The following is a 22264-nucleotide window of genomic DNA, read 5'->3' as shown; positions in this document are numbered from 1 at the left end:
CCTCTGAGATCAGGATGAGGCTCTGCCTGTTTGCGATCGAGACGCTGATCAGCTGCTGACTGCTCTCGCCTTGGCATGCAGCCACGGGGACGCCTGTGATGGAGTTCATTGGCAATGTGAAAGCTCTCTGCCTCTGCTGATACCAATGCCACCCATGTATCTGTCTCGGTGAGGTGCTGAATTAGGGTGGGTGCTACTGGTCTCTTGGTTTATCCAGGCTGTTTGTTGGCGGCCGATAGGCTCCATCTAATATGGTACGTGTGCGTTGAAGAAAATGTATGATCAAGCCTTAAAGTCCATCACATCCTTGGACGCTGTTGTCCCAGAGAGCACAAGTAAGTGGGCAGGACATTTGGAGGAGTATTTGGCATGAAACCTGCTCTCCTAAGTCCCTGCCTAGTCCCTCTCCACACAGAGAAGGGACTTCTTTAGAAATGAGTTCTCATTTTGATGTTGCTTGCAGCCACAGGAAGCCATTATAGCTGTGGTTCTGGGGATATTGTTAACTCTGAGGGGTGGGCAATAAAATTTGGGTGAAGCTGTCCAGTTGGGAGAGGAGGTAGAGCAGATCTGGTCCATGCGTTGTCTCCACACTTCCTGGGGCTGAGTCGCCAGAACTGTCCTGCTTCTCCTAATGAATTCAGTGTCTGCACCAGCGAGACCGATAATTGGGGAAGTGTAAAAGCAGAGTCTGTGGATGGAAAGTTTCACACCTTCCCTAGCAGCTGGGAAGGTGTGAGGAAGGAGGGGGCTTGGCTTTCTGCAGAGCTCCCTACGGGAAGGCAGAAGAGCCTGCAATTGGAGATTAAGGAGAGAGGTTTTGGCTTTCTACATATGAAGCTTTAAATCCAGGTGATTTAAAGACAAAAAAATCAAAGTGCCTCCAGATATTTGGCCACCTGGAGTTGTTTTGTGGCTTTGTAGGGGTTATGAATGGGGGACCATTGTGCTTTTTCGGCTGTTGTGACTCCTCTTGGAAGGCTGCTGTGGCTTTTCAGTGCTCTGCAGAGGAGAAGCTGCCTTGCTTTCAGCCTTGGTTTCACTCTTTGCTGGTTTATTTCTGTTTTATTTTAACATCCTAGGGCTAAACCTGACCTTTAGCTCCAATCTCTGTTCACCCTTGTGGGCCAGAGGGAAAGAATGGTGCTGTGCTTCCCCTCTTGTCGTCATGGGGTTGTTTGGTAAGTGAGATCTGGAGAAATTCAGAGCCTGCTTGTGGAAGGTTGGGGAAATAGCACAGCTGATTTACGAGCTTTATTTCTCTGCTCATGTTGCCTTTGGCACACGAGTACCTACTGAAGGATCTGCGAGACAAACTGGAAGAGCTCTGCGCTTACTTCAACTGCTCTATAATTATACTTTATCAGAGGCTGTAATAAAAGTAACATTTAGGCTGTCGTTAACTTTTGCCACTGATGTAGAGTCTCCTGCTACTCCTTGAATAGATGTTCCTGCTCAAATCCAGCCTTCCTGGGGTCAGTTCAGGACTGTTAGAGATTTGGGGCTTGCTGTGTTGTGAACAGTTTCTAGGATTGCTCCTTGGTCAAAGTGGTTGGGGGGGGCTGATCCTGACCAGGCTGAGCACCCAGTCCTCCCACTGAAGTGGGGTGTTGATGCTCTCAGCCTGACATTAACCCCAGATGCTTAAGAGCAGTGAAGGTTCCCAAGTTTATATAGGGTACACTGAAGTCCAGAGGAAGAAATGTAACTTGCACAGGGTCTTCCAGCAGACCTGGAGGCACTGGTGCTCACTGAACCTCTGTGATTTCATTAAACCACACACAGGCTTTGGCTGTCTCTGCTCTGGGCCCACTCCAGAGCCAGCACAATTCCGTCAGTTGAGTCTCCCTTGCATGTGCCTTGCAATTACTGCTGGATTGTGTCCAGCCTGGAGCCATTCCACCGCATGCTGCTCCGATGGTTAAATTATGGAAAGAGCCCAACGCAGACCTCATTGTCTCACTGTGGGTAGTGGGGAGGTGGGGAAGCAGGACTCCTGGGTGTCTCTGTACTGGCTGTGGCTGATGGATGAAGTGATGGCTTGAAGTCATTGCACTGTTTGGCTCTGGTTCCTCCACCTGTGCTAGGAGGCAAATGAAAAGCGGCTTCACAGCTGCTGCTTTAAGGAGCAGAGCTGAAGCCGGAGGAGAAAACTGGGCTCAGGTGTAAATTAGCAGTAAATCGTTGCTGGTTAAGAGGCCAGAAGCTGCCAGGGGCTCTGCTGGCTGCTCCTGAGCAGACAGCAGCTGGGTTGTAGGTGTTTTTCTTAAGAGATGCCTGGTGAGTGCGTTTTAAAACATATCTAATGTTTGTGCTAATCTTCCCATGCATGGGGTTGCGGTTTGCCTTTCTCTGCTGCGGTTGTGTGCATGTTGGAGTGTTTGTGTATGCCTGGATGCAGTTCAAGGCAATAACGCTCTCGCCTTTCATTAGGTGTAGATGAGGTAGATGCTTAAATCCCCAGTTGCAGGTGATGGGAAGGGCTTTGTAACGCAGCAGAGAAAAGCACCTCTGAAGCTGAACAAATCTTAAAGCAGCAGCAGTGCTGTGGGGTTTAATTTGTGATGGATGGGGAGCGAGCTGGAGAGAGCTGAGCTGTACTCTGGTTTTGGAAGCACCAAACGGGTGCTTTAACTGTACATAGCATGTTGGTCTTCAAGCTGGGCTGGAGAGATGATGGAAGATTTTGGTGCCAAGGTTTGACCAAAGTCAAACAGTCCCATGAAAAATCCATGATAGCTATAGTAATTAAAAGCATTCCTGGAGTGGAAATACTTATGTCAAGGGAGAGGCAAATTGCCATCCATCGATCGGGTCTAAACGCCTGCCAGAAGTGAGATGTCTTGGTCTCTGCAGCCTCACTGCAACTCTGGCTGGGTGACCTTGTTAGCTTATGTGTTTGAGGTCCTGCTAGGTGGGAAACGTGCAGCTCTCTGAGCTGCGAGGGAGGCGATGGAGAGGTGCGTGTGTGTCCCCCATGTCACAGTGAGTTGGATTAAGCTGCTGCTGAAGGTGTTTTGTGTTCAGAGGCTGAGATATACAAACCCCTTCTGCCCTGGACAGTGTCGGACCCTCCGAGTGAGCCTGGAGCTTGCGGTGAGATGTAAAAGTTGGGAATGTGCTGCCTTCTTATTCATCCCGGTGTCTTAATCTGTAGTGGGGCTGTGCTAAGCAGCTTCTTCATCCTCTTCCCCAATCCCGCCTTCTTCCAGCTGCTCCCTGGATGCTTTTCCCCAAAGGCAAAATGCTCCTGCCTCCGCAGGAGCTCCAGCCCCAGGACAGTCGTAGCCTGTAATTCAGTGCTGTTTGCTGTACAGCTTTGGTTTTAATTTCACAGCAACCTTAGCCTGTCACTCTGGTTAAGATTTCTGAAAGCCTCTGTGATACCTGTGTGTGCAGGGAGGGAACAACTGCTGGTTTAATAGCAAAAAAAAGAAAAAAAAAAAGCTCCTCTTCTTCCAGTGGGCTGTCAGGGTGGGGAATATCCATGGTCCAAACAGGCTGGGAAGGGACAAGATCTGTAACCCCCATCCCAATCGTTTGCAGTCAGAAATGTGGGGAGAGTCCAGCTTGGGCTACTGGAATGGGTAGGTTTAGGTATGGGAGGGGTGGGATGTGTGCTTGTGGGGACGGAGGTTATCTTGCGATGACTCTGATGCTGAGATCTGAGATGCTTTGAGATCTCGAGTGTCCAAAGAAACCGGTGCCTTCTGTCTGTAGCCGTCAAGCCCCGGCATGGCATTTCTGTGCTCTTCGCTCAAGGAAGCCACCATGACCCACCCAGGGCAGCTGATCTCCCTGCCACAGATGGATCCACCTGATTTTATCCTATCACCCCTGGTTTTTAGGCCCTGGCGAATGTGACATGATCCAAGACACTCAGGACAGGAGAGCCATTCCCTTGTCCTTGCTGCAATGCATTTTGCTCTGGTTATATGCGTTAGAGCCTTAGGGCTGCACATGAGCTCCCGGATGCTCAGACTCGGAGACAGAGGGGAAAAGGGACAATGAGATTTGCCGGTGACAATGTGGCACATGAGTCATAGCTTGACAGGACTTGGCGGCCCCGAGGAAGCAGTGCTCACCAGTCCAGCCCAGGCCAATGAGGCTCCGTGCTGGGGCTCGTTCCACACGTGATTAGCCCTGCAGCCCGGATGCAATGCTGTCAGAGTGGGTGCCCAGCCGTGGGTGCTGCCGCAGAGGGGGAAGATGGGGTCGGGTTTTCAGCTCACATCCTCAGCCTCCCGCACCCCTGTCCCAGCCCAGCCTCTTTCAGCTGGGTTAAAGACCCTGATAGTTCGTCTGTGTTCGCCCTTTTCTGGTTATTTCCAACAAGATCTCAATTATTTCTCAGCTTCCAGTTTCCGAAATCCTTCCCTGTGCTGGTACCACTGGTGTGGACTGGTCTCTGATCCTGTTTGCCTGGTCTGAGAGCTGAAGTCCCACTGTGTGGCTGTTAACGTGTCAGTCCGGGCACTCATTCCTACCCTCGCTCTGCTCATTTTGGCCTTGAGCATGCTTACCTCCGCCTCCTCTCGTTAAAGGATGGTCTCCCACTGGGGTCTGGTTCATGCCTGAGCTACTGTGAGCTCAGCACAACCAGGGCACAGGAAGCCTGGCCCTGTACCTGGCTCTGCCGATGGCTTTGGGGCTAATGTCCTGGAAGCTGAGACCAGCTCAACTCATTGCAAGTGAGTTGCAAGAGGAGGTGGCTCAGGGAAGGTCCTGCTTGTGCGAGTTCTCCCAGCCCTGCTCGTCGTGGGGACACCCCCCTTACTCCAAACCTGACCCCACGGGTGCTGGGAGTGCTCCGTGCCCCATGTCCCCCAGGAGGTAGCTGGGCTGGAGCACTTGAGGTCCTGATTTCTCACCGTTGGTGAGCGACCCGGGGCAAACAGGGTTTTGGTTTGGGTGCTCCGGACCTTGGTTTGCCTGCCTGCAATAACCACATTCCTCCCTGCACCCCCTCCCTGCCAAAAGATGTCAGAGGTGTTTGTGGCCTGTTGCAACGGAGGGGCTGGCTCTGGCCAGCCCAGACAGAGACGATTTGATCCAAAGAAATCCAAATTCACCCCCGAGGAGGCCGTGACTCAGATTTGCCAGGCTGCGTTCCCATTCGCCGCGCTGCCTGCGGCTGTGGTGGGCGGCAGGAGAAGAGGTTGCCATAGAGGGTCTGAACGCCACCGCCAAATCCTCACGGCTTCGCCTTTACGCCGCTGCAGATCCCTGGGGAGGGTAACCAGAGGGGTGGGGGGGCCGGCTGCTCGTGCTCCCCGTTAGCCACGGTCACCTCCGCAGTCACCGGAGCACGTTCAACCCAGCAGCTCCGGCACGGGAACCCTACTCCCGAGGGAGCTCCCCACAAGCGTGGGCAGCCCGGGGGAGGCATCACCCTCCCTTTGCCTTCATTAATAAGCAAAGGCTAGGGGCGAGCCCCTCCATCCTCTTGCCAGTCCCCCCCCTCTTCTCTGCCGCCCCCGGCTCGTTGTTTGCTGTAGCACAGCCCTCCCCGCCACCTCCCTTCCCTGGGTTGTTGCAATGGACTCTCCCAATGCTCAGCGTGTGTGTCGGAGGCTGCGGCGTTAACCAGGCTGGGTCTGGTACCCGTGAGCTGTTTTCCTGCCCTATCCTTGCCAGAGCATCCTTCCTCGCAGCACAGGAGGCAGACGCCGAAAGGAGGGCTGGAGCAGAGCGAGGGTTGAAACAGGTAAGGAGAGAAGGAAATGCCTTTTATATGGCAGATCCCCCCCCTCTCCCCGCTGCTTTTAATTAGCATCCTCGGAGCTGCCGTTTGATGGATTAGGGGTTCGGCTTCTTTCCACTCGGTGTGGCCATTTTGTCCTGGAAAACCTTGCCTCTAGCCTTGCTCTGTCTTTTTATGTGCGTGTTTAGTAGCGTCTTGTCATCCCTCCTGTGCTGTCGTAGGGCCGGGGAATCTCTGCTCATGGGGATTGGGATTTCGTTGCAGGGATGGGTATTTATCATGGTGGTACCGGCAGGTTTTGGGGAGGGAGAGTGGCGTAGCTCTCTGGGGGTGGCAAAGGGGGGTGTTGGAAGATGACCTTGGACACAGGCGATTTAAAACTCTTCTCCCTTGTCGCCATGTTCTTACAGTTCTGGAAAAAGGCTGGGGACTGCGGTGATGGGGACATGGACCCAGACGAGCCCTAATGTGGGACCTCCCGGGGAGGGGTTCAGGGTGTGTGGCGAGGAAGGACTGCATCAGTTGCTGGCTCTGGTCGGACACATGGCAGGAAGAAATGGGTCTGGAGTCCAATAACCTTGTCTAGGGCTGGCAGTGACTACTCCAGCTAATGCCAGGATGGGGCTGGCAGGGCCAGCAGTGTGTTTTTGCAACCAGAAGAGCGTTTTTGGGACACCCCCCAGGCTTTTGCCTATAGGGTGGCTGTACAGTCGATGACATTTCTGACTTTCTTGTGAAATCAAACCCTTGATCTCAAAAGCATCTGTCACTGACCATTGGCTTGGCTGCTTGAGGCCCCCTGGCTCGTGCAGAGCAGCCTCTCTGTCACGGAGCTGAGCTGTGACCTTGCTTGCTGGCCTGTCCTCTTCCTCAGCAGGTATTCGGCCTTTCTCTGCTCTCCTCTTCCTTTTGCCAGTTCCCTATACGTCACGGTCCGTATAACGGCATCCCGTGGCATGGCCGCATTGGGAGGCACTGCGGGGAGCTGCCAGCCCGGCTGGAGCAAAATGACCTTGGCTGTGAATAGGCTCCTTCCAGGGGCCTCAGGTGCCGACAGATTTAATCCAAGGAGGGGGCCGGGGGGTTCCCCAGGATGGGCACAGGGCTGGGGTTGCTCCCAGCCAGCCAAGGAAGAGAGGGCAATGGGTGAATTCGTGATTTTATGCTGTTTAAAAGCACCTGCCTGGCTTCATGCAGAAATCTGGGGGGGCCACGCTGTGCTGCAGCACTGTCCCCAGGTTCCTGCCGGCTGCGCAGAGCCAGTGTGGGCTCCTGCCCTGGCAGGAGCACTGCCGACAGCCCTGGCTATTTTGGAAGGTCTAATTTTAGCCTCCCTGCTGTGCCCCATTCCCTTGCTTGGGGAAGGGGGGACATGGTGCCGGCTGTGTCCCTCTCCCTGCGGCTCAACTCCTGCCTCGCCATCCATGCCTGGCCACTACCAGAGATAAAAATAGCCTTTGGGGGTGGGGGGGGTGGGGGGGTGGTCACGCCGGCCCCCATGGCTGGGTCAGCAGCCCCTGTGGCTGCTGCCCATCCCTGTCACGAGCTGAGCTGGGCTCTGCAAGGCTCAGGGGGTATGCTGCCTGCGCTTGGCCTTCACAGCCTGTGGAGGGGGGATGCTGGGATGGGGAAGGGGGGTGCAGGATGCCTGGGATGTGTGGGGACAGGGAGATGCCACCTGCAGGTTAAAGCCTCTGGGATGTATCTGGATGCCCCCTCTCCTCACCAAAAGCCAGACACCAGGGGTGCTCAGGGTGCCCTCAGCACCCGCTGGCTCTGCCCCAGGCGACTGGTTCAGCTTCTGCCGACGCCAGCGTCTCTCACCAAACAACCCACAGCCCAATCCCTTCTGGAAGTCTCCCCAGGCAGAGCGGCCTGGCACATGTGGTCCCCAGCGCCTGCTCTGCCACCACAACCAGCCTTGGGTTGCTGGATCAGAGCCGGGGACACAGCCGGGCCACTGTCGGTCAGCCTGGGACCCCTCCGAGGGACCCCCCCGAGGGACCCCCCCATCCCAAACCTGCCTCCTTGAGTCCCCTTGGCCCAGGGTACCAACACACAGCGCTGTGGCTGCCCTGGAAAGCTTTTGGGGGGAACCCCTGTGCCCTTGGGTAGCCTGGTCCCCTCACCGTCCCTCCAGGGTTGGTGTCACTCCATCCTGCGGTTCCTGAGAAAATGGGGGGGGCTTTGGTCAGGCCTAGTTTTTGGTGGTGACTTGCAGTTGTGGGTGGATGGACTGGGAAGCAGTGATGTCCCTGGTGCCCCCCACACGGCTCCCTTGTCCTCTGGCCTTTGTGGGGACGGACACAGAAGGGTCAGATTTGGGCTGCAGTCCAGCTTGGGGTGTGCTGCGGTGTCTCCCCCTCCCACCGGTGATGGGCAGGGGTGTCCCCTGACCCGCACTGTCATTGGGGACCCACCGCTCTTGGGGTCACCTTGTTCCCTGCTGTCAGCTGAGCCACCTTAGAGGGGTCCCCATGGTCCCACCCCAGCACCATGACCCCCCTCTGCCCAGGGGTGCCCTAAGATGGGGAGGGGAGGGGGATGCAGCTCTATGGCCACACCCCCTGGAGCTCACTGGCTCAACAGCTGGGCTGTGCCTCTATGGCCCCATTGATCCTGGTGGGGTGGCCACACCCCCTGCAGCTCATTGGTCCTTGGCCTGGCCACACCTTCCTAGCCCCATTGAGAGGATGGTGCGGCCTTTTCCCTCAATGGGTTGGGTGGACTGGTGGGGGGATATTGGGGGTCCCCATGGCCTGGTGGGGGATGGAGGGGCTGTGGGACCCTCCTGCTCCCTGCTGGGATCTGTCACTGCTGGGCTCCCCTGTGGGGGTCCAAGCTTGGGGGCATTACGGCCCTGCAGAGCTCTGGTCTTGGACCTCCCTGTCTCCAAGGGACACTGGGGTCCCCAGAGGGGCAGATGGGGCAGGTGGCCTTGCAATGGCAGTGGAGACGTGGGCCAACCCCCTCATCTTTCAGCTTGTCTTGTTTGTCCGTGCAGATCCGTCCTCTCTCTCACCGTATCAAACCTGTGGGTGCCGTGCTCCCTTCCCTCGCAAATTTATTTATTTAGGAAGTGCCACTGGGTTTTGGTTCAAATAAGCAGCTGGGGAAAAGAAACAGAGGGAGGCAAACACATGCCATACCTTGTGCTCAGCCGCATTATTAGACATTGGAGAATACACCTTGGATCCCACCCTGAGGTCAATGGGTGTCTAAATCCTACAGAAATGTCAGCACCCATGAGAACTTTGATCCTCCAAGTGAGGGGAGAGGGCACCTGAGCAGGGGGGGCTGGCATGGACCTGGTGTCCCCCAGAGCTGTCTCCATCCTGGCCCCTGCTGTGGGTGCCTGTCCTGGGGTGAGCCCCCCTGCCACCTCACTGTGGAGTGGGGGTGCCCCAAATCCTCCTCTTTCCATCTGAGATGGGGAAAAAAGTGCTGCGGGTGCTGGTGGGGGGAGCTCAAGGTGCAGCAAACCCCGGGGTGAGGTGGGATGCAGAGCCGTTTCCACCCTAAAATGGCCCCTGCTTGTCTCTGGGCTCCTCAGGTCCGAGCCGGCATCCAGGGTCCTCCCACGCCCTCTGCCAGCTGGTGCCACGCGGATGGGTAGTGCCGTTGCCCGTCTCCCCACATCCCACCACGGCCCCCGGGTGTGAGGGTGCAGCCCCCAACGCAGAGACACACCATCCCCTCCCTCTCCCCCAAATCCCGGTGTCCTGGACGATCCCACCGGCACCATGGATGAGAGCTTCCGAGACCGGACGGCGTTCATCCGAGGCGCCAAGGACATCGCCAAGGAGGTGAAGAAACATGCAGCCAAGAAGGTGAGCAAGGGCATGGACCGCATGCAGGATGAGTACACCAAGCGCTCCTACTCCCGCTTCGAGGAAGAGGAGGATGATGAAGACTACCCACCCCAGGACGGCTACTACCGAGGGGGCGAGGGGGCCAACGAAGAGGAGGGGGCTTCCAGCGATGCCACCGAGGGTCACGACGAGGAGGATGAGATCTACGAGGGCGAGTACCAGGGCATCCCCCGGCATGACTCACTGAAGACCGGGGAGCGGTTGGGGGCTGAGGCGGCCGTCGGCGCCTTTGATGACAGCGAGGGACAGCGACGGAAGGACAAGGAGGAGCTGGCGCAGCAGTACGAGCTCATTCTGCAGGAGTGTGGCCACGGCCGCTTCCAGTGGACCCTCTACTTCGTCCTGGGACTGGCCCTCATGGCTGACGGTGTGGAGGTCTTCGTGGTGGGCTTCGTCCTGCCCAGTGCAGAGAAGGACATGTGCCTCTCCGACTCCAACAAGGGCATGCTGGGTGAGGAGGGGATGGGGCGGGGTGCTGGGACATGCAGGGGGACGGGAGCAGGTAGAGGGATGGGGGGGCATGGAGGGGTGCTGGGAGAGGAGGGATGTGGAAAGATATGGGGGGACACGGAGAGACATAGGATGTGGGGGCACATGAGCAGATGGGGAGTTGAAGGGACACCAAGGGTATGGGGGACAAGAGCAGATGGCAGATATGGGGTGACACAGATATGGGGGATGAGCAGATGGGGGATATGGGGTGACAGGGGCAGATATGGGGACATAGAGGGACACAGGAGGGACAGGGGACATGGGGAGATGTGGGGAGGGATGAGCAGATGGGAACATGGAAGGACATATGGGGTATGGGGGGACATGAGCAGCTGAGGAGATGGAGGGACATGGAGGGTATAGGGGATGAGGGCAGATAGAGATATGGAGGGACACAGATATGGGGACACACAAGCAGATGGGCATATGGAGGGACATGTGATGTGGGGGCACATGGTGGGTATGGGGGACATGGGACAAAATGACCAGATGGGGATACGGAAGGATGTAGAGGGATACGAGTATGAGGAACGTTAGCGGGTATGGGGCGACACAAGCAGATAGAGGATATGGGGGGACATAAGGGATGGGGGGACACAGGGAGATGAGGGGAGATACAAACAGGTGGGGACATGGGGAAACATGAGCAGACAGAGGGATGTGGAGAGACATGGAGGGTCCTGGGAGCTATGGGGATGTGGAGGGACATGAGGGCATACAGGGATGTGAGAGGACATGGGGGGACATGGGGACGTCAGGGAGCATGCGGACATGTGGGGATCAGAGATGCACAGGTGGACGTGGGGGGCATGGAAAGTGTGGGGATGGGGAAGGACAAGGGGGACTCAGGGAGATGTGGGGGGACGTGGGAGATATGGAGGGTCACAGCAGGTATGGGGGGAGAGTGGGACATGAGAAAATATGGGGGAGTTGTCAGGACAGGGGGAGATTGGGGGCCACAGGGAGGTGTGGGGGGACAGAGGCAACATGGGGGGATATAGATGTGGAGGGACACAAGGAGATATGGGGGTATGGGGGGATGTGGGAGGACACGGGGGCACAATCCAGGGGGTATGGAGGGACATGGGATATGGGGGGGACACGAGAAGATATGGTGGGCCATAAGGCTGGGGGAGGGGGGCATGGAGGTGCAGAGTGAGATGTGGGGGGCCAGGAAGAGATGTGGGGACAAGGAGGGACATGGGGGTAGTGATGGGAACCCTCCCAGGGGTGTAGGGCTCCCATCATCCTCCTTCTCCCAGTCCCACACTGGTCCCCACATGAGCAAAGGGAAGAGGGGGGTCGGGGGGGGGGGGAGGGGAGTGTGAACGCCACTGAGCAGTCAGGCTGTGATTCATGGCCCCCCCAGTCCTGCAGCCCCTCCAGGTTTATCTCCCTGCTGCAGCCAGGCATGGCGGCGGGGGGGCTGAGGCAGAGTCCCCCCATCCCTCCTGCTCAGGGCTGATAAGGGGATGCTGAGAGTGGGTTTGGGGGGACTGCAGACGGCTGCGTTGGCTGCACTGCAGTGTGCTCCCCGCTTCTCCATGGTGCCTGCTGCAGCCTGAGCACCCTCCCCATCCCAGGTGTTACTGGTTCCCCCTCCCTCCCTGAGACCTGGCAAACTTGGGGCGGGAGTAGGGGCTGGATGCGGAGGATATGGGGGGATGCTGGGGAGCCGTCTGGGGCTGGGGACATCTCTGCACCCCCCCCCATCCCATGGTCCCCAAGCAGAGCAGGGAGTATAATGCAGATGTCTGCCCTCCACCCCCCCGCTTATACGTGGGGGTCAGTCCCCCCCTCCCTGCGAGTGGACCCAGGCATCCTGGCTGTGCTCAGTTCAGGGTGGGAGGTGTCACTGAGACCCCCATGGCCCCCCAGCAGCGAGCCCCTGCCCCGATCACCATCACCCTCTACCAGGTGACTTGGGGTGTGGGTCCCTGGGTCCCCCAGGACTGATGGCACTGTGTCCCCCGGTCCACCCCCCAGGGCTCATCGTGTACCTGGGCATGATGGTGGGCGCCTTCCTGTGGGGCGGGCTGGCCGACCGCCTGGGCCGAAGGCAGTGCCTCCTCATCTCCCTCTCCGTCAACAGCGTCTTTGCCTTCTTCTCCTCCTTTGTCCAAGGCTACGGCACCTTCCTCTTCTGCCGCCTCCTCTCAGGCGTGGGGTAAGGGCAGGGCATGGTGTCATCTAGGGGACCCAGGTGTCTGGGCCCCCCATGTTGGGGGCTGAGCTCCATCCAGCTCCTTGCTGTGCCAAAACCCCCTGTTTGTTGTGGCGGTGGGGATGCCGGCGTGGGCTGTGATGCTGTTCTGCCCTCCATCCCCCAGCATCGGCGGCTCCATTCCCATCGTCTTCTCCTACTTCTCGGAGTTCCTGGCGCAGGAGAAGCGCGGGGAGCACCTGAGCTGGCTCTGCATGTTCTGGATGATCGGGGGCATCTACGCCTCCGCCATGGCTTGGGCCATCATCCCCCACTATGGTAAGAGCCTCCTGCTACTGGAACATGCAGCAAGTGTGGTGGGTCTCAGCACCACCACTATGTCCTGTCCTATCTCCATAGGCTGGAGCTTCCAGATGGGCTCGGCATACCAGTTCCACAGCTGGAGGGTCTTTGTCCTGGTCTGCGCCTTCCCCGCAGTCTTTGCCATCGGGGCGCTCACCACCATGCCCGAGAGTCCCCGCTTCTTCCTGGAGGTGAGTGGACCTGGGGGGATGCAGGGCCGTATCCTGCTGGGGGGGTGGTGATGGTGTTGTGGGTGCAAGCAGGGACCCTGAGAGGGTGGTGGGATGGTGGGAAGCTGGGCAGGGACCCTGAGCTGGTGGCAGAGATGGGGGGACCCAGGCAGGGATGCCAAATGGGTGATGGAGATTGGGACACCTACACAGGGACCCCCAAGTGGGTGGCAGGACCCAAGCAGGGACCCCAAGTGGGTGGTGGGACTGGGGCAGGATTGGTCCTGGGGTGAGCCTGGGCTCTGCCTTGCAGAATGGCAAGCATGACGAGGCTTGGATGGTGCTGAAGCAAGTCCACGACACCAACATGCGGGCCAAGGGCCACCCCGAGAGGGTCTTCTCGGTAAGGTCCCCCCCACCCCAGGGCTGAGCCTCCAGGCACCTGGCAGCCTGGGGGTGGGGTCCTCAAGGAGCAGGGGGCTGCAAATTCCCACCTCTGGGAAAAGCGCCTCCCAGAGGGGGTCAGCCCTGCTTTAACAGATGGGGAGACTGAGGCACGAGGTGGGGGCGGGTCTCGCCTGGGAGCCTTGGACAAGGCTGGTGCCTCCCAGTATCCCCAAACCATCCCCCTCTCTGCCACCCCACAGGTCACCCACATCAAGACCATCAAGCGGGAAGACGAACTCATCGAGATCCAGTCAGACACCGGCACGTGGTACCGGCGCTGGCTCGTCCGATTCCTCAACCTCTCGCAGCAGGTGAGGCCAGATCCTGCCCTAGGGTGGACCCACTCCCCTGCTGTGTCCCTTTGTCATCTCTCATGTCCCGTCCCCTCCATAGGTCTGGAGCAACTTCCAGCAGTGCTTTGCGCCCGAGTACCGCCGCGTCACGCTGATGATGATGGCCGTGTGGTTCACCATGTCCTTCAGGTGGGGCTGGGGGGACCTGCCAGCTGTGCTGGGGTGGGACGCTGGGGTCAGCCCCAGAGGCGGGGGGGCATCCAGGGGTGCTGTCAGCCCACAGCATGGCCAGAGATGGGCAGTGCCAGGATGGGACTGGGATGGGACTGGCAGCACTGGGATGGGACTGGGATGGGATGGACAGCACTGGGATGGGACTGGGATGGGACGGGCAGCACTGGTATGGGACTGGCAACGTTGGGATTGGATGGGCAGCACTGGGATTGGACTGAGATGGGACTGGCAATGCTGGGATGGGACTGGGACAGGATGGACAGTGCTGGAATGGGACAGGTAGCACTGAGACAGGACTGGAATGGGACGGGCAGCACTGGGATGGGAGTGGGATGGGATGAGCACCACTGGGATGGGAATGGCACGGGGACAGACAGCACCGAGACCGGATGGACAGAACTGGAATGGGACTGCCAGTGCGATGGACAATACTGGGATGGGACTGGCAGTGGGTCGGACAGCACTGGGACGGGACAGGCAGCACTGGGACGGGACGGGCATCGTGGTGCCCGGGTTCAGCCCCTCTCTCCCTGCAGCTACTATGGGCTGACGGTCTGGTTCCCTGACATGATAAAGCACCTGCAGAACATCGAGTACGCCTCGCGCACCAAGCTCTTCACCCACGAGAAGGTCCGGCATTTCACCTTCAACTTCACCCTGGAGAACCAGATCCACAAAGGCGGGGAGTACTTCAATGACAAGTGTGTCCTGGGGTGTGCTGAGGCCGGGCCTGCTTGTTGCATGAGTGGAGGTGATGAGCCAGGCTCTTCCCCTCCACATTCCAACCCCACCAGGTTCATTGGCCTGAGGATGAAATCAGTGACGTTCGAGGACTCGCTCTTTGAGGAGTGCTACTTTGAGGACATCACCTCCAGCAACACCTTCTTCAAGAACTGCACCTTCATCTCCACCGTCTTCTACAACACGGGTAGGGGGGGGGGGGTCAGGACAGTCCCCAAGGGGGTGACAGAGATGGAGGGGGGGTGACCCCACCAAACCCCTTCTCCATCCCCACAGATCTCTTTGAGTACAAGTTCATCAACAGCGAGGTGGTGAACAGCACCTTCCTGCACAACAAGGAGGGCTGCCAGCTGGACTTCAGCGATGACAACAACGCCTACATGATCTACTTCGTCAGCTTCTTGGGCACCTTGGCCGTCCTCCCTGGGAACATCGTCTCGGCCCTCCTCATGGACAAGATTGGCCGCCTTCGCATGCTGGGTGGGCATTGAGGAAGAAATGTTTTATGCTGCAGGTGGTGAGACACTGGCCCAGGTTGCCCAGAGAGGTGGTCGATGCCCCATCGCTGGAGACGTTCGAGGTCGGGTTGGACGGGGCTCTGAGCAACCTGATCGAGTGGGAGATGTCCCCGCTCATGGCAGGGGGGTTGGACTAGGTGACCTTTAAAGGTCCCTTCCAACCCAAACCAGTCTATCATCTCCTGCCTCAGTTTCCCCTCCCTGATGTGGCAGGCGGGAAGGATGCTCATCCCCTTTCCCAACCCTGACCTGTCCCCATGTCCCACCACAGCCGGCTCCAGTGTGATGTCCTGCGTCAGCTGCTTCTTCCTCTCCTTCGGCAATAGTGAGTCGGCCATGATCGCACTGCTCTGCCTCTTTGGCGGCGTCAGCATTGCCTCCTGGAATGCCCTTGATGTGCTCACCGTGGAGCTCTACCCTTCTGACAAGAGGTGTGGGCAGCCCCCACGAGGGTGCTGGGGGCGAGGTGTGGGGTGCTGGGTGCAAGATGTGGGATGCCAAGTGGGAGAGTTTGGGTGCCAGTTGGGAGCTTTTGGGTGCTGGTTGCAAGATGTGGGGTGCTGGGTGCAAGGTTTTGGTTGCCAGGTGCCAGTTGTGGGGTGCAGGGTGCCAGGTGTGGGGTGCTGGCTGCAAGGCATGGGGTGGAAGGTGCTGGGTGTGGGGTGCCAGGTGCAATGTTTTGGGTGCCAGGTGTGAGGTTGTGGGTGCCAGGTGTGAAGTTTGGAGTGCTGGGTGCCAGCTGCCAGATCTGGGGTGTGGGGTGCCAGTTGTGGGGTGCCGGGTGTGGGGTACTGGCTGCTGGATATAAGGTTTTGGGTACCAGCTGCAAAACATGGGCTGCCAGCTGTGAATTTTGGGGTACCACCTGCCCGCCATGGATGCAACACTACAGGATGCGGGCCAGAAGCGATCCCTTGGGGCCACTGGCTGCCATGTCACCCCCACCTCTGCTTTGTCCCCATTCCCCCCCCCAGGACGACAGCCTTTGGCTTCCTCAATGCCCTCTGCAAGCTGGCGGCCGTGCTGGGCATCAGCATCTTCACCTCCTTCGTGGGCATCACCAAGGCAGTGCCCATCTTCCTGGCCTCCGCCGCCCTGGCCCTCGGTAGCTCCCTCGCCTTGAAATTGCCGGAAACTCGGGGGCAAGTCTTGCAGTGATGGGGGGGGGGGGGGAAGGCTGAGGGAGAGGGATCCCCCCCCCCCAACTGCCACCACCACCACCTCCCTGTGCCAACTGCCCCCCCCCCCCCCCCGAAATCCCAGCTCCCCTCCTTGCCCTCCCACCCTGGGGGATTAGTCTCGTTAGACACTGTGAAACGTCTTCTTGGAGCATTTGGGATCTTTTTCATTTGCACTTGGAACCCCCCCAAAACCCCCTGCCCCCCCCCTTTAAGCCCCCCCATTTCTTTTCTTGGTGTCATCTCCTCTGTGAATAGCTGCTCGCTCCTGGGGGGCTGCGGGGGGCTGAGGGTGGGGGGTCGGGGATGCCTTGGCCTCACAGGGTGGGGGGGACAGGCCCTCTGTCCCTGCTCCCGGCCAGGCCTGGGGAGGAGGAGGAGGAGGAGAAGGAGGAGGAGGAAGGCTCCGTCCTCAGCCCCATGGCAGGGATGGGGCTGTGGTGGCTCCGTGACTCATTTTCCCCATCCGGAAGGACGGTGTCCAGCGCTGCCCGGGGTGAGGTCAGCGGGTGATGGGGTCTCCATCTGCACCCCAGGAGGATTTGGGGGGGGAGGACGCCTTGGGGTGCACTGCCTTTTGGGTTGCAGGACCCCTTGGGGCGCACAGCACCTGGGCATGCACAATGCCTCGGGGTGCACAGCACATTGGGGTGCTCGAGCCTTCAGGGTGCACAACCTTTTTGGGTGCATGGCACTTCGAGATGCATTGCATGTTGGGGTGCAGATCCTTTTGGGGTGCATGGTTTGTTGGGTTGTACTGCACGTTGGGGTGCAAAACCTCTTGGGGTGCACAGCACCTTCGGGTGCACAACACTTTGGAGTGCACAATGCCTTGGTTTGTGTGGCATTTTAGGGTGCATGCTGCCTTGGGGTGCATGGTGCCTTGGGGTGGGTGCAAAGCCCCTTGGGGTGCACGGTGCTTCAGCATGCACAGCACCCCAGGCTGCCCGGCGCTTTGGGGTGCACAAACCCTGGGGTGCAGAGTCCCTCATTGAGCACAGCTCCCTGGGGTGCCGCTGGCCCACTGCACCTCAGGGTGCAGCAAGCCCTGACAACAGCCCCAGCCCCTCATCTAATTTTGGGGTGCAGGGCCCCCCCAAACACCTTCACCAGGCACTGCCTGGCTATGGCTAGGTGCCCTGAGGCATCACCCATGGGTGCTGCTGGCCTTCGCGTGATGCTTCCCAGCTCACCGATTGGGGTGCATGGTGGGGGCGCGAGGGCTGCCCCAGACACACCTCCCTTGGATGGGGGCGGGGCGGGGGGACATAGCCGCGTTTTGGGGTGCAGTGGCATGGGGACTCCCAAAACTGCCTTTTTTTTTTTTAAACTCGTTTTTAAAGGATTTTCTTTCTTAGGGGTGCTGGGGGGGGGGCATGGGGTGCTCCCTGCACCCCCTTTCCCCCCCGCGCCCCTTTTCTCCCCAGCCCAGAGCACAAAACCACCAGCAGTCTGCAAAGCACAAAGCAGCGCCCGGATGCAGCACCAGGGACACCCCCCCCCCAAAAAGGTGGGGTACAGGGGGGGTCCCAGGGCTGTGCCCCCCCCGGATTGGTCCCCAGCAAGAGATGGGAAGTGTTGGTCTATGCAAAAGCACTTCGGAGGCCCCCAGCAGCCCCCCAACATCACAGGCAGCCCCCCAATATTTAGGGCAGCCCCCGCCCCCCCAGCATCACGAGCAGCCCCCCCTCTAAGCAATCGAGCGGCGTGTGCTTCTCCTCCTCCTCCTCCTCCCCATCCTTCGGTGTAGCTGGTCCTTTGGGGAGTACCCCTGTAGTTCTGTCCGTATGCAGTCGTGCCGTGCTGTAGTTTTTAGATGTTTGTAAATTAATTAAACAAAAACAATCAAAAAAAACCAAACAAAAAACAACCCACACCCACCAGAAAAAAAAAAAAAATCCCCCCAAATGACCCAAAATACCCCATCCCACGCGGAAGGATTATCCAGCTGTCGTTTCCAAGTTGCTCCTGAGGGAGTATTTATTTTTTGGGGTGCAAGAGATTGCCAATCTACTTAAAAATTAAAGTAATTTGGGGGGGGATGGACACGATACACACGCCCAAAATCCTCCCCCAAGGTGGGAGTGGGTGGCAGGGGAGAGGCTGCATGGACGATGTGGTCAGGGTGGGACCCATGGGGTGGCTGGGGTGATGCGGGGTGGGGGGTCACCCCAATATTTTTGCCCCCCCTCCCCAATTTGGGCTCTGTCCCCACCATGGAGTCACCGAAGGAGGGGACACACACAACACCTGGAGCTGCCATCACTGATTCCTGGGTGACTCCCTGTCCCCACCAGCCGCATCGCCATGGCGCTCGTGCTTGGAGCCCCCCAAACACGGGGGCCGGGGGGGGACATGGGGGTCATTTTCCCATTGCTGGGGGGTCTTGGCGACGATGGCGAGAGCGTGCAGGGGTCCGGCCAGTTCAGCGCGAAAGGGCAGCATGGATCAGGCGATGCCGCTGCAGTGGGGGCAACCCAGTGAAACGCCCGCTCACCACCACCACCGCAAAATGGGTTTCAGCACCGGGGGGGCCACCGTGGCGGGAACTTTCATCCAGGACCTGGAGGTGGGTGGGCTGCAGGGCTGCATCCAGCTTGGTACGGATGGCACGGGCCAGAGGGCCGTCCCCCATGGCCCACAGGCCCCGGCCAGCAGCCGCCAGGAGGGGACCCCGCATCCAGAGGGGTGGGCTGCAAGGGAAAGAGAGAGAAAGGCGGGGTTGGGGGAGCGCTGGGGGACCTGTAAGGAGCAGGGGGGAGGGTTGGGGGGTCTGCAGGATCGGACCTTGTAAATGGGGGTGAGAGGAATGGGGGGGGGGATGGGGGAGGATGTCCATGGGGGGGTGGTGGTTAGGGGTGATGATTTGGGGGGGGGGGCGGTCTGTGAGACCTGACCCCGTTTATGGGTGGGGTTGTATGGGGGAGGTGAGTCTGGGGGGGGGCTTTGCAGGACCAGACCTTGTAAATGGGGGTGAGAGGAAGCAGGGGGATAGGGGGGGGGGTCCATGGGGGGGTGGTTAAGGGTGATGATTCTGGGGGGGACTCTGTAGGACCAGACCCCATTTATGGGGGTGGCAGGAAGGGGGATCTGGGGTTCTATGGGGGGGGGTTATAGGAGGGAAGGGAATCTGGGGGGGGCTTTCCAGGACCAGACCCCATTTATAGGGGTGGAGGAGGGAGGGGGTGGGGTTGTATGTAGGGGGTGAGTTTGGGGGGGCTTTCCAGGACCAGACCCTGTAAAATGGGGGTGAGAGGAAGGGGTGGTGGTGGTTAAGGGTGATGATTTTGGGGGGGGCTCTGTAGGACCTGACCCCGTTTATGGGGGTGGCAGGAGCAGGGGGGTGTGGGGGGTCTGCGGGAGCTGAGGCTGTAAGGAGGGGAGGGCTTGGGAGGCTTTGCAGGATCAGACATTGTAAATGAGGGTGAGAGGAAGGGGGGGGATGGGGTGGTCTATCGGGGGGAGGGTTAAGGGTGGGGGTCCTGTAGGACCTGACACCATTTATGGGGGTGGCGGAGGGGTTGTATGGGGAAGGTGAGTTGGGGGGGGCTGCAGAATCAGAACTTGTAAATGGGGGTGGCAGGAGGAGGAGGAGGACGTGGGGTTGCATGGTAGGGGGTTAATGTAGGGTGAGTTTGGGAGGGGGCCTGTAGGATCAGAGGGGTGGCAGGAAGGGGGGGGGCATGAGGTTGTATGGCAGGGGGAGTTTGGGGGAGCTCTGGAGGACCAGATCCTATAAATGGAGGGGGTGTTGCATTGGGGGGGGTGAGTTTGGGGGGGCTCTGCAGGATCAGACCCTGAAACTAGGGGGGGTGGTAACAGGATGGGGGGGGATAAGGGGCGGTGACCTTGGGGAGGCTGTGCAGAAAGGGGGGGAGGGGGGGGCACAGGACAGTGCAAAGCCTAGAGATGAGTTCTGGCTTTTGGGGGGGGGGGGGAGCCTCATCGACCCTCAGCCCCCCACCAGAGAGGGGGAGCAGGGAGAGGAGGGCCCCCCTGCCCCTCCCCGGTGTGTGCAGTGCAGGACTGCACCCCCGACCCCCCCCCCCCCTATGCAATGCAGGGGAGCACCCCCCGTACCCCCCGCCCCCCCCCGTCCCTCACCCGAGCGCCGCTCCGGCTCCGGCTCCGCCGCTGAGCACGCTGGGAGATGGAGTCCTGCCCAGCCCCGCCCCCGTCACGTGACCCCAACAGAAACTACAGCTCCCAGAAGGCCTTGCGGCCCCTTCCCGCCTGCCGGGTCTCCGGGGCGCGTGCGGGGAGCACGGCGCAAGGCCCAGGGTGTGGGGCGCTGGGTGTGAGGTGCGGAGCCCAAGGTCCGGGGTGCAGGTTGCAAGGTCTGGGTTGTGGGGTGCTGGGTGCAGCGTGTGGGGTGCTGGGTGAACCGGAGAGGCCCCACAGGGTGCCGTGCCCAGCTGGGAGATGGGTGAAGGGACAAAGTCCCCGCCTTGGGGCCGGGGTCCCCGAGCCCTGTGTCACAGTGCTGCGGGACACCCCGTGTCACACCCCGTGTCTCACCCGTGTCACCCCGTGAAACGCTGCCTAACACCTGCTGCAGCGCCTGGGGGGGATGGTGTGCCTTGTCACCCCACGTGGGGCCACCTGGGTGCTGGGGTCCCCCATGGGTGCTGTCACCCATCTGCAGTCCTCTGTGCCCCCGTACTCCCCCACTGTGGAGGAGCCCCCACCCCAGGGAACACCCAGGGTCCCCCAGAGCCACCGGGTGCTTGGGGGAGCCCCTGTGGGCACCCATGGGTGCTGGTGGCTCGGCTGGGGTGCAGGATGCCACCGGTCCCTCTGGCCCTACAGCTTTAAGCCACGTGGTGGCCAGAACCATGTCCCCACAGGGTGCGTGTCCCCATGGGATGGAGGAAAGTGCCCCCACCCACCGGTGAGGTGGTCACACTGGTGGGGAGGTGACACTAGTGGGGATGTCACACCAAGGGGGATGTGATTGGACCCGTGACTGCCACCCCTGTCCTTCCTGCCTGGCCTGTCCCCAAGGGGGTGGCCAGTGCCAGCTCCTGGGCGGGCCACAACCCCCCAGCCCCCACCAAGCCACACCCTGGCACAGCCCACTCCGCTGTGACCCCCATTGCCCACCCCAGCACCCACCTCACTGACCCCATCCATCACCCATCATGAGTTTGGGGGGGTCTCAGCATGGCTTGTGGGTTTCCTGCTGATGGCCCCCCCTCCGCCCCCAGATTTGGGCTGCACATATCCCCCCCCCCCCCCCCCCGAGTCAGGGGATGCTGGAGCTGCACCCATGGGAGGAATGGCCCCATAAAATTCCCCCCAGCCCCTTAAATCCCCCCCCAGTCCCATCAATACCTCTGCCCATCCCCATAAGTCCCCCCCCCCCCAACCCCATAAATATCCCCCTCAGCCATGCCAACTTCAGCCCAAGGGTTTTTGCTCTCAGGTGGTAAAAGTTGATGAATTTCCCCCCAAAAAGAGTCCCAGGGGATTTACGAGGCTGGTATGTGTGTCCCCTTGTCTCCCCCCAGGAGTGACTAATGAAACTGGGGGGTTTATGAGCAATTCCAGGAGCCCAGGTTATTTACAGTGTCTGCATGTTGGGCTGCAGATTAAGGGAAAATGAATTAATCTTGGGGTGGAAATTAATTGATCTTTTTTCTCTCTCAGCCTCTTCAAGTCACCATGGCCTGGCAGCTGCTGCAGTAGCACTGGCATGGCACCGGTCACCACTTGGCTTTTTAGGAAGGACGTGCTCGGCAGCCACCCTGGTTATGGCCACCTGGGGTGCCATTGGCTGTCCCCATCTTGTCCCCTTCCCTGCCCCCTGTCCTCACTGATCTCCCCAGTGACACGGCCCCTGGACCCCCCCCCGTCCCCATCCTTGACCCTGGGGACACAGCCCTGGACACCCTGTCCCCATCCCTGTCCCCATCCTCATCTCTGTCCCTGGGGACATGGCCCTGGACACCCTGTCCTCGTCCCCATCCCTGTCCCCATCCTCATCCCTGTCCCTGGGGGACACAGCCCTGGGCTCCATGTCCCTGTCTCCATCCCTGTCCCCCGGGGGACCCGCCTGGCCCTAAACCCACGGCCCAGCCAAGCCCCGCCCCCTTTCGAGAGAAGGCCA

General features: G+C 59.6%; 2 protein-coding genes across 2 annotated transcripts; one reads left to right on the top strand and one right to left on the bottom strand.

The window, feature by feature from the left end:
* The first annotated feature begins 5169 nt into the window (after positions 1–5169).
* SV2A (synaptic vesicle glycoprotein 2A) lies at positions 5170–18025 on the top strand. The gene is made up of 13 exons (XM_049805600.1): positions 5170–5707; positions 9258–10027; positions 12055–12235; positions 12399–12550; positions 12632–12765; positions 13058–13147; positions 13392–13502; positions 13585–13673; positions 14255–14419; positions 14513–14646; positions 14736–14939; positions 15249–15408; positions 15952–18025. The coding sequence occupies exons 2-13, from the start codon at positions 9448–9450 to the stop codon at positions 16133–16135; spliced, it is 2184 nt and encodes a 727-aa protein (XP_049661557.1). The 5' UTR covers positions 5170–5707; positions 9258–9447; the 3' UTR covers positions 16136–18025.
* Positions 18026–18101: 76 nt separating this feature from the next.
* Positions 18102–20320, bottom strand: BOLA1 (bolA family member 1). The gene is given in 3 exon segments (XM_049805619.1): positions 18102–18588; positions 18590–18848; positions 20260–20320. Coding segments are annotated over 2 exon segments (417 nt in total). The 5' UTR covers positions 18836–18848; positions 20260–20320; the 3' UTR covers positions 18102–18417.
* Between the last annotated feature and the right edge of the window lie 1944 nt (positions 20321–22264).

This window comes from Accipiter gentilis, chromosome 7, assembly GCF_929443795.1.
Source record: "Accipiter gentilis chromosome 7, bAccGen1.1, whole genome shotgun sequence".
Lineage (NCBI taxonomy): Eukaryota > Metazoa > Chordata > Aves > Accipitriformes > Accipitridae > Astur > Astur gentilis.
Note: the sequence above shows the minus strand (reverse complement) of the source record. Positions and strands in the feature narration are given on the sequence as shown.

What these genes read in the sequence shown, in the direction of transcription:
- SV2A (XM_049805600.1), top strand. Translation starts at nt 9,448, where the DNA reads ATGGATGAGAGCTTCCGAGACCGGACGGCGTTCATCCGAGGCGCCAAG. An exon ending in GTCCCCGCTTCTTCCTGGAG is followed by an intron (nt 12,766 to 13,057) that starts GTGAGTGGACCT and finishes TCTGCCTTGCAG; the next exon opens with AATGGCAAGCATGACGAGGC. An exon ending in CTCTACCCTTCTGACAAGAG is followed by an intron (nt 15,409 to 15,951) that starts GTGTGGGCAGCC and finishes TCCCCCCCCCAG; the next exon opens with GACGACAGCCTTTGGCTTCC.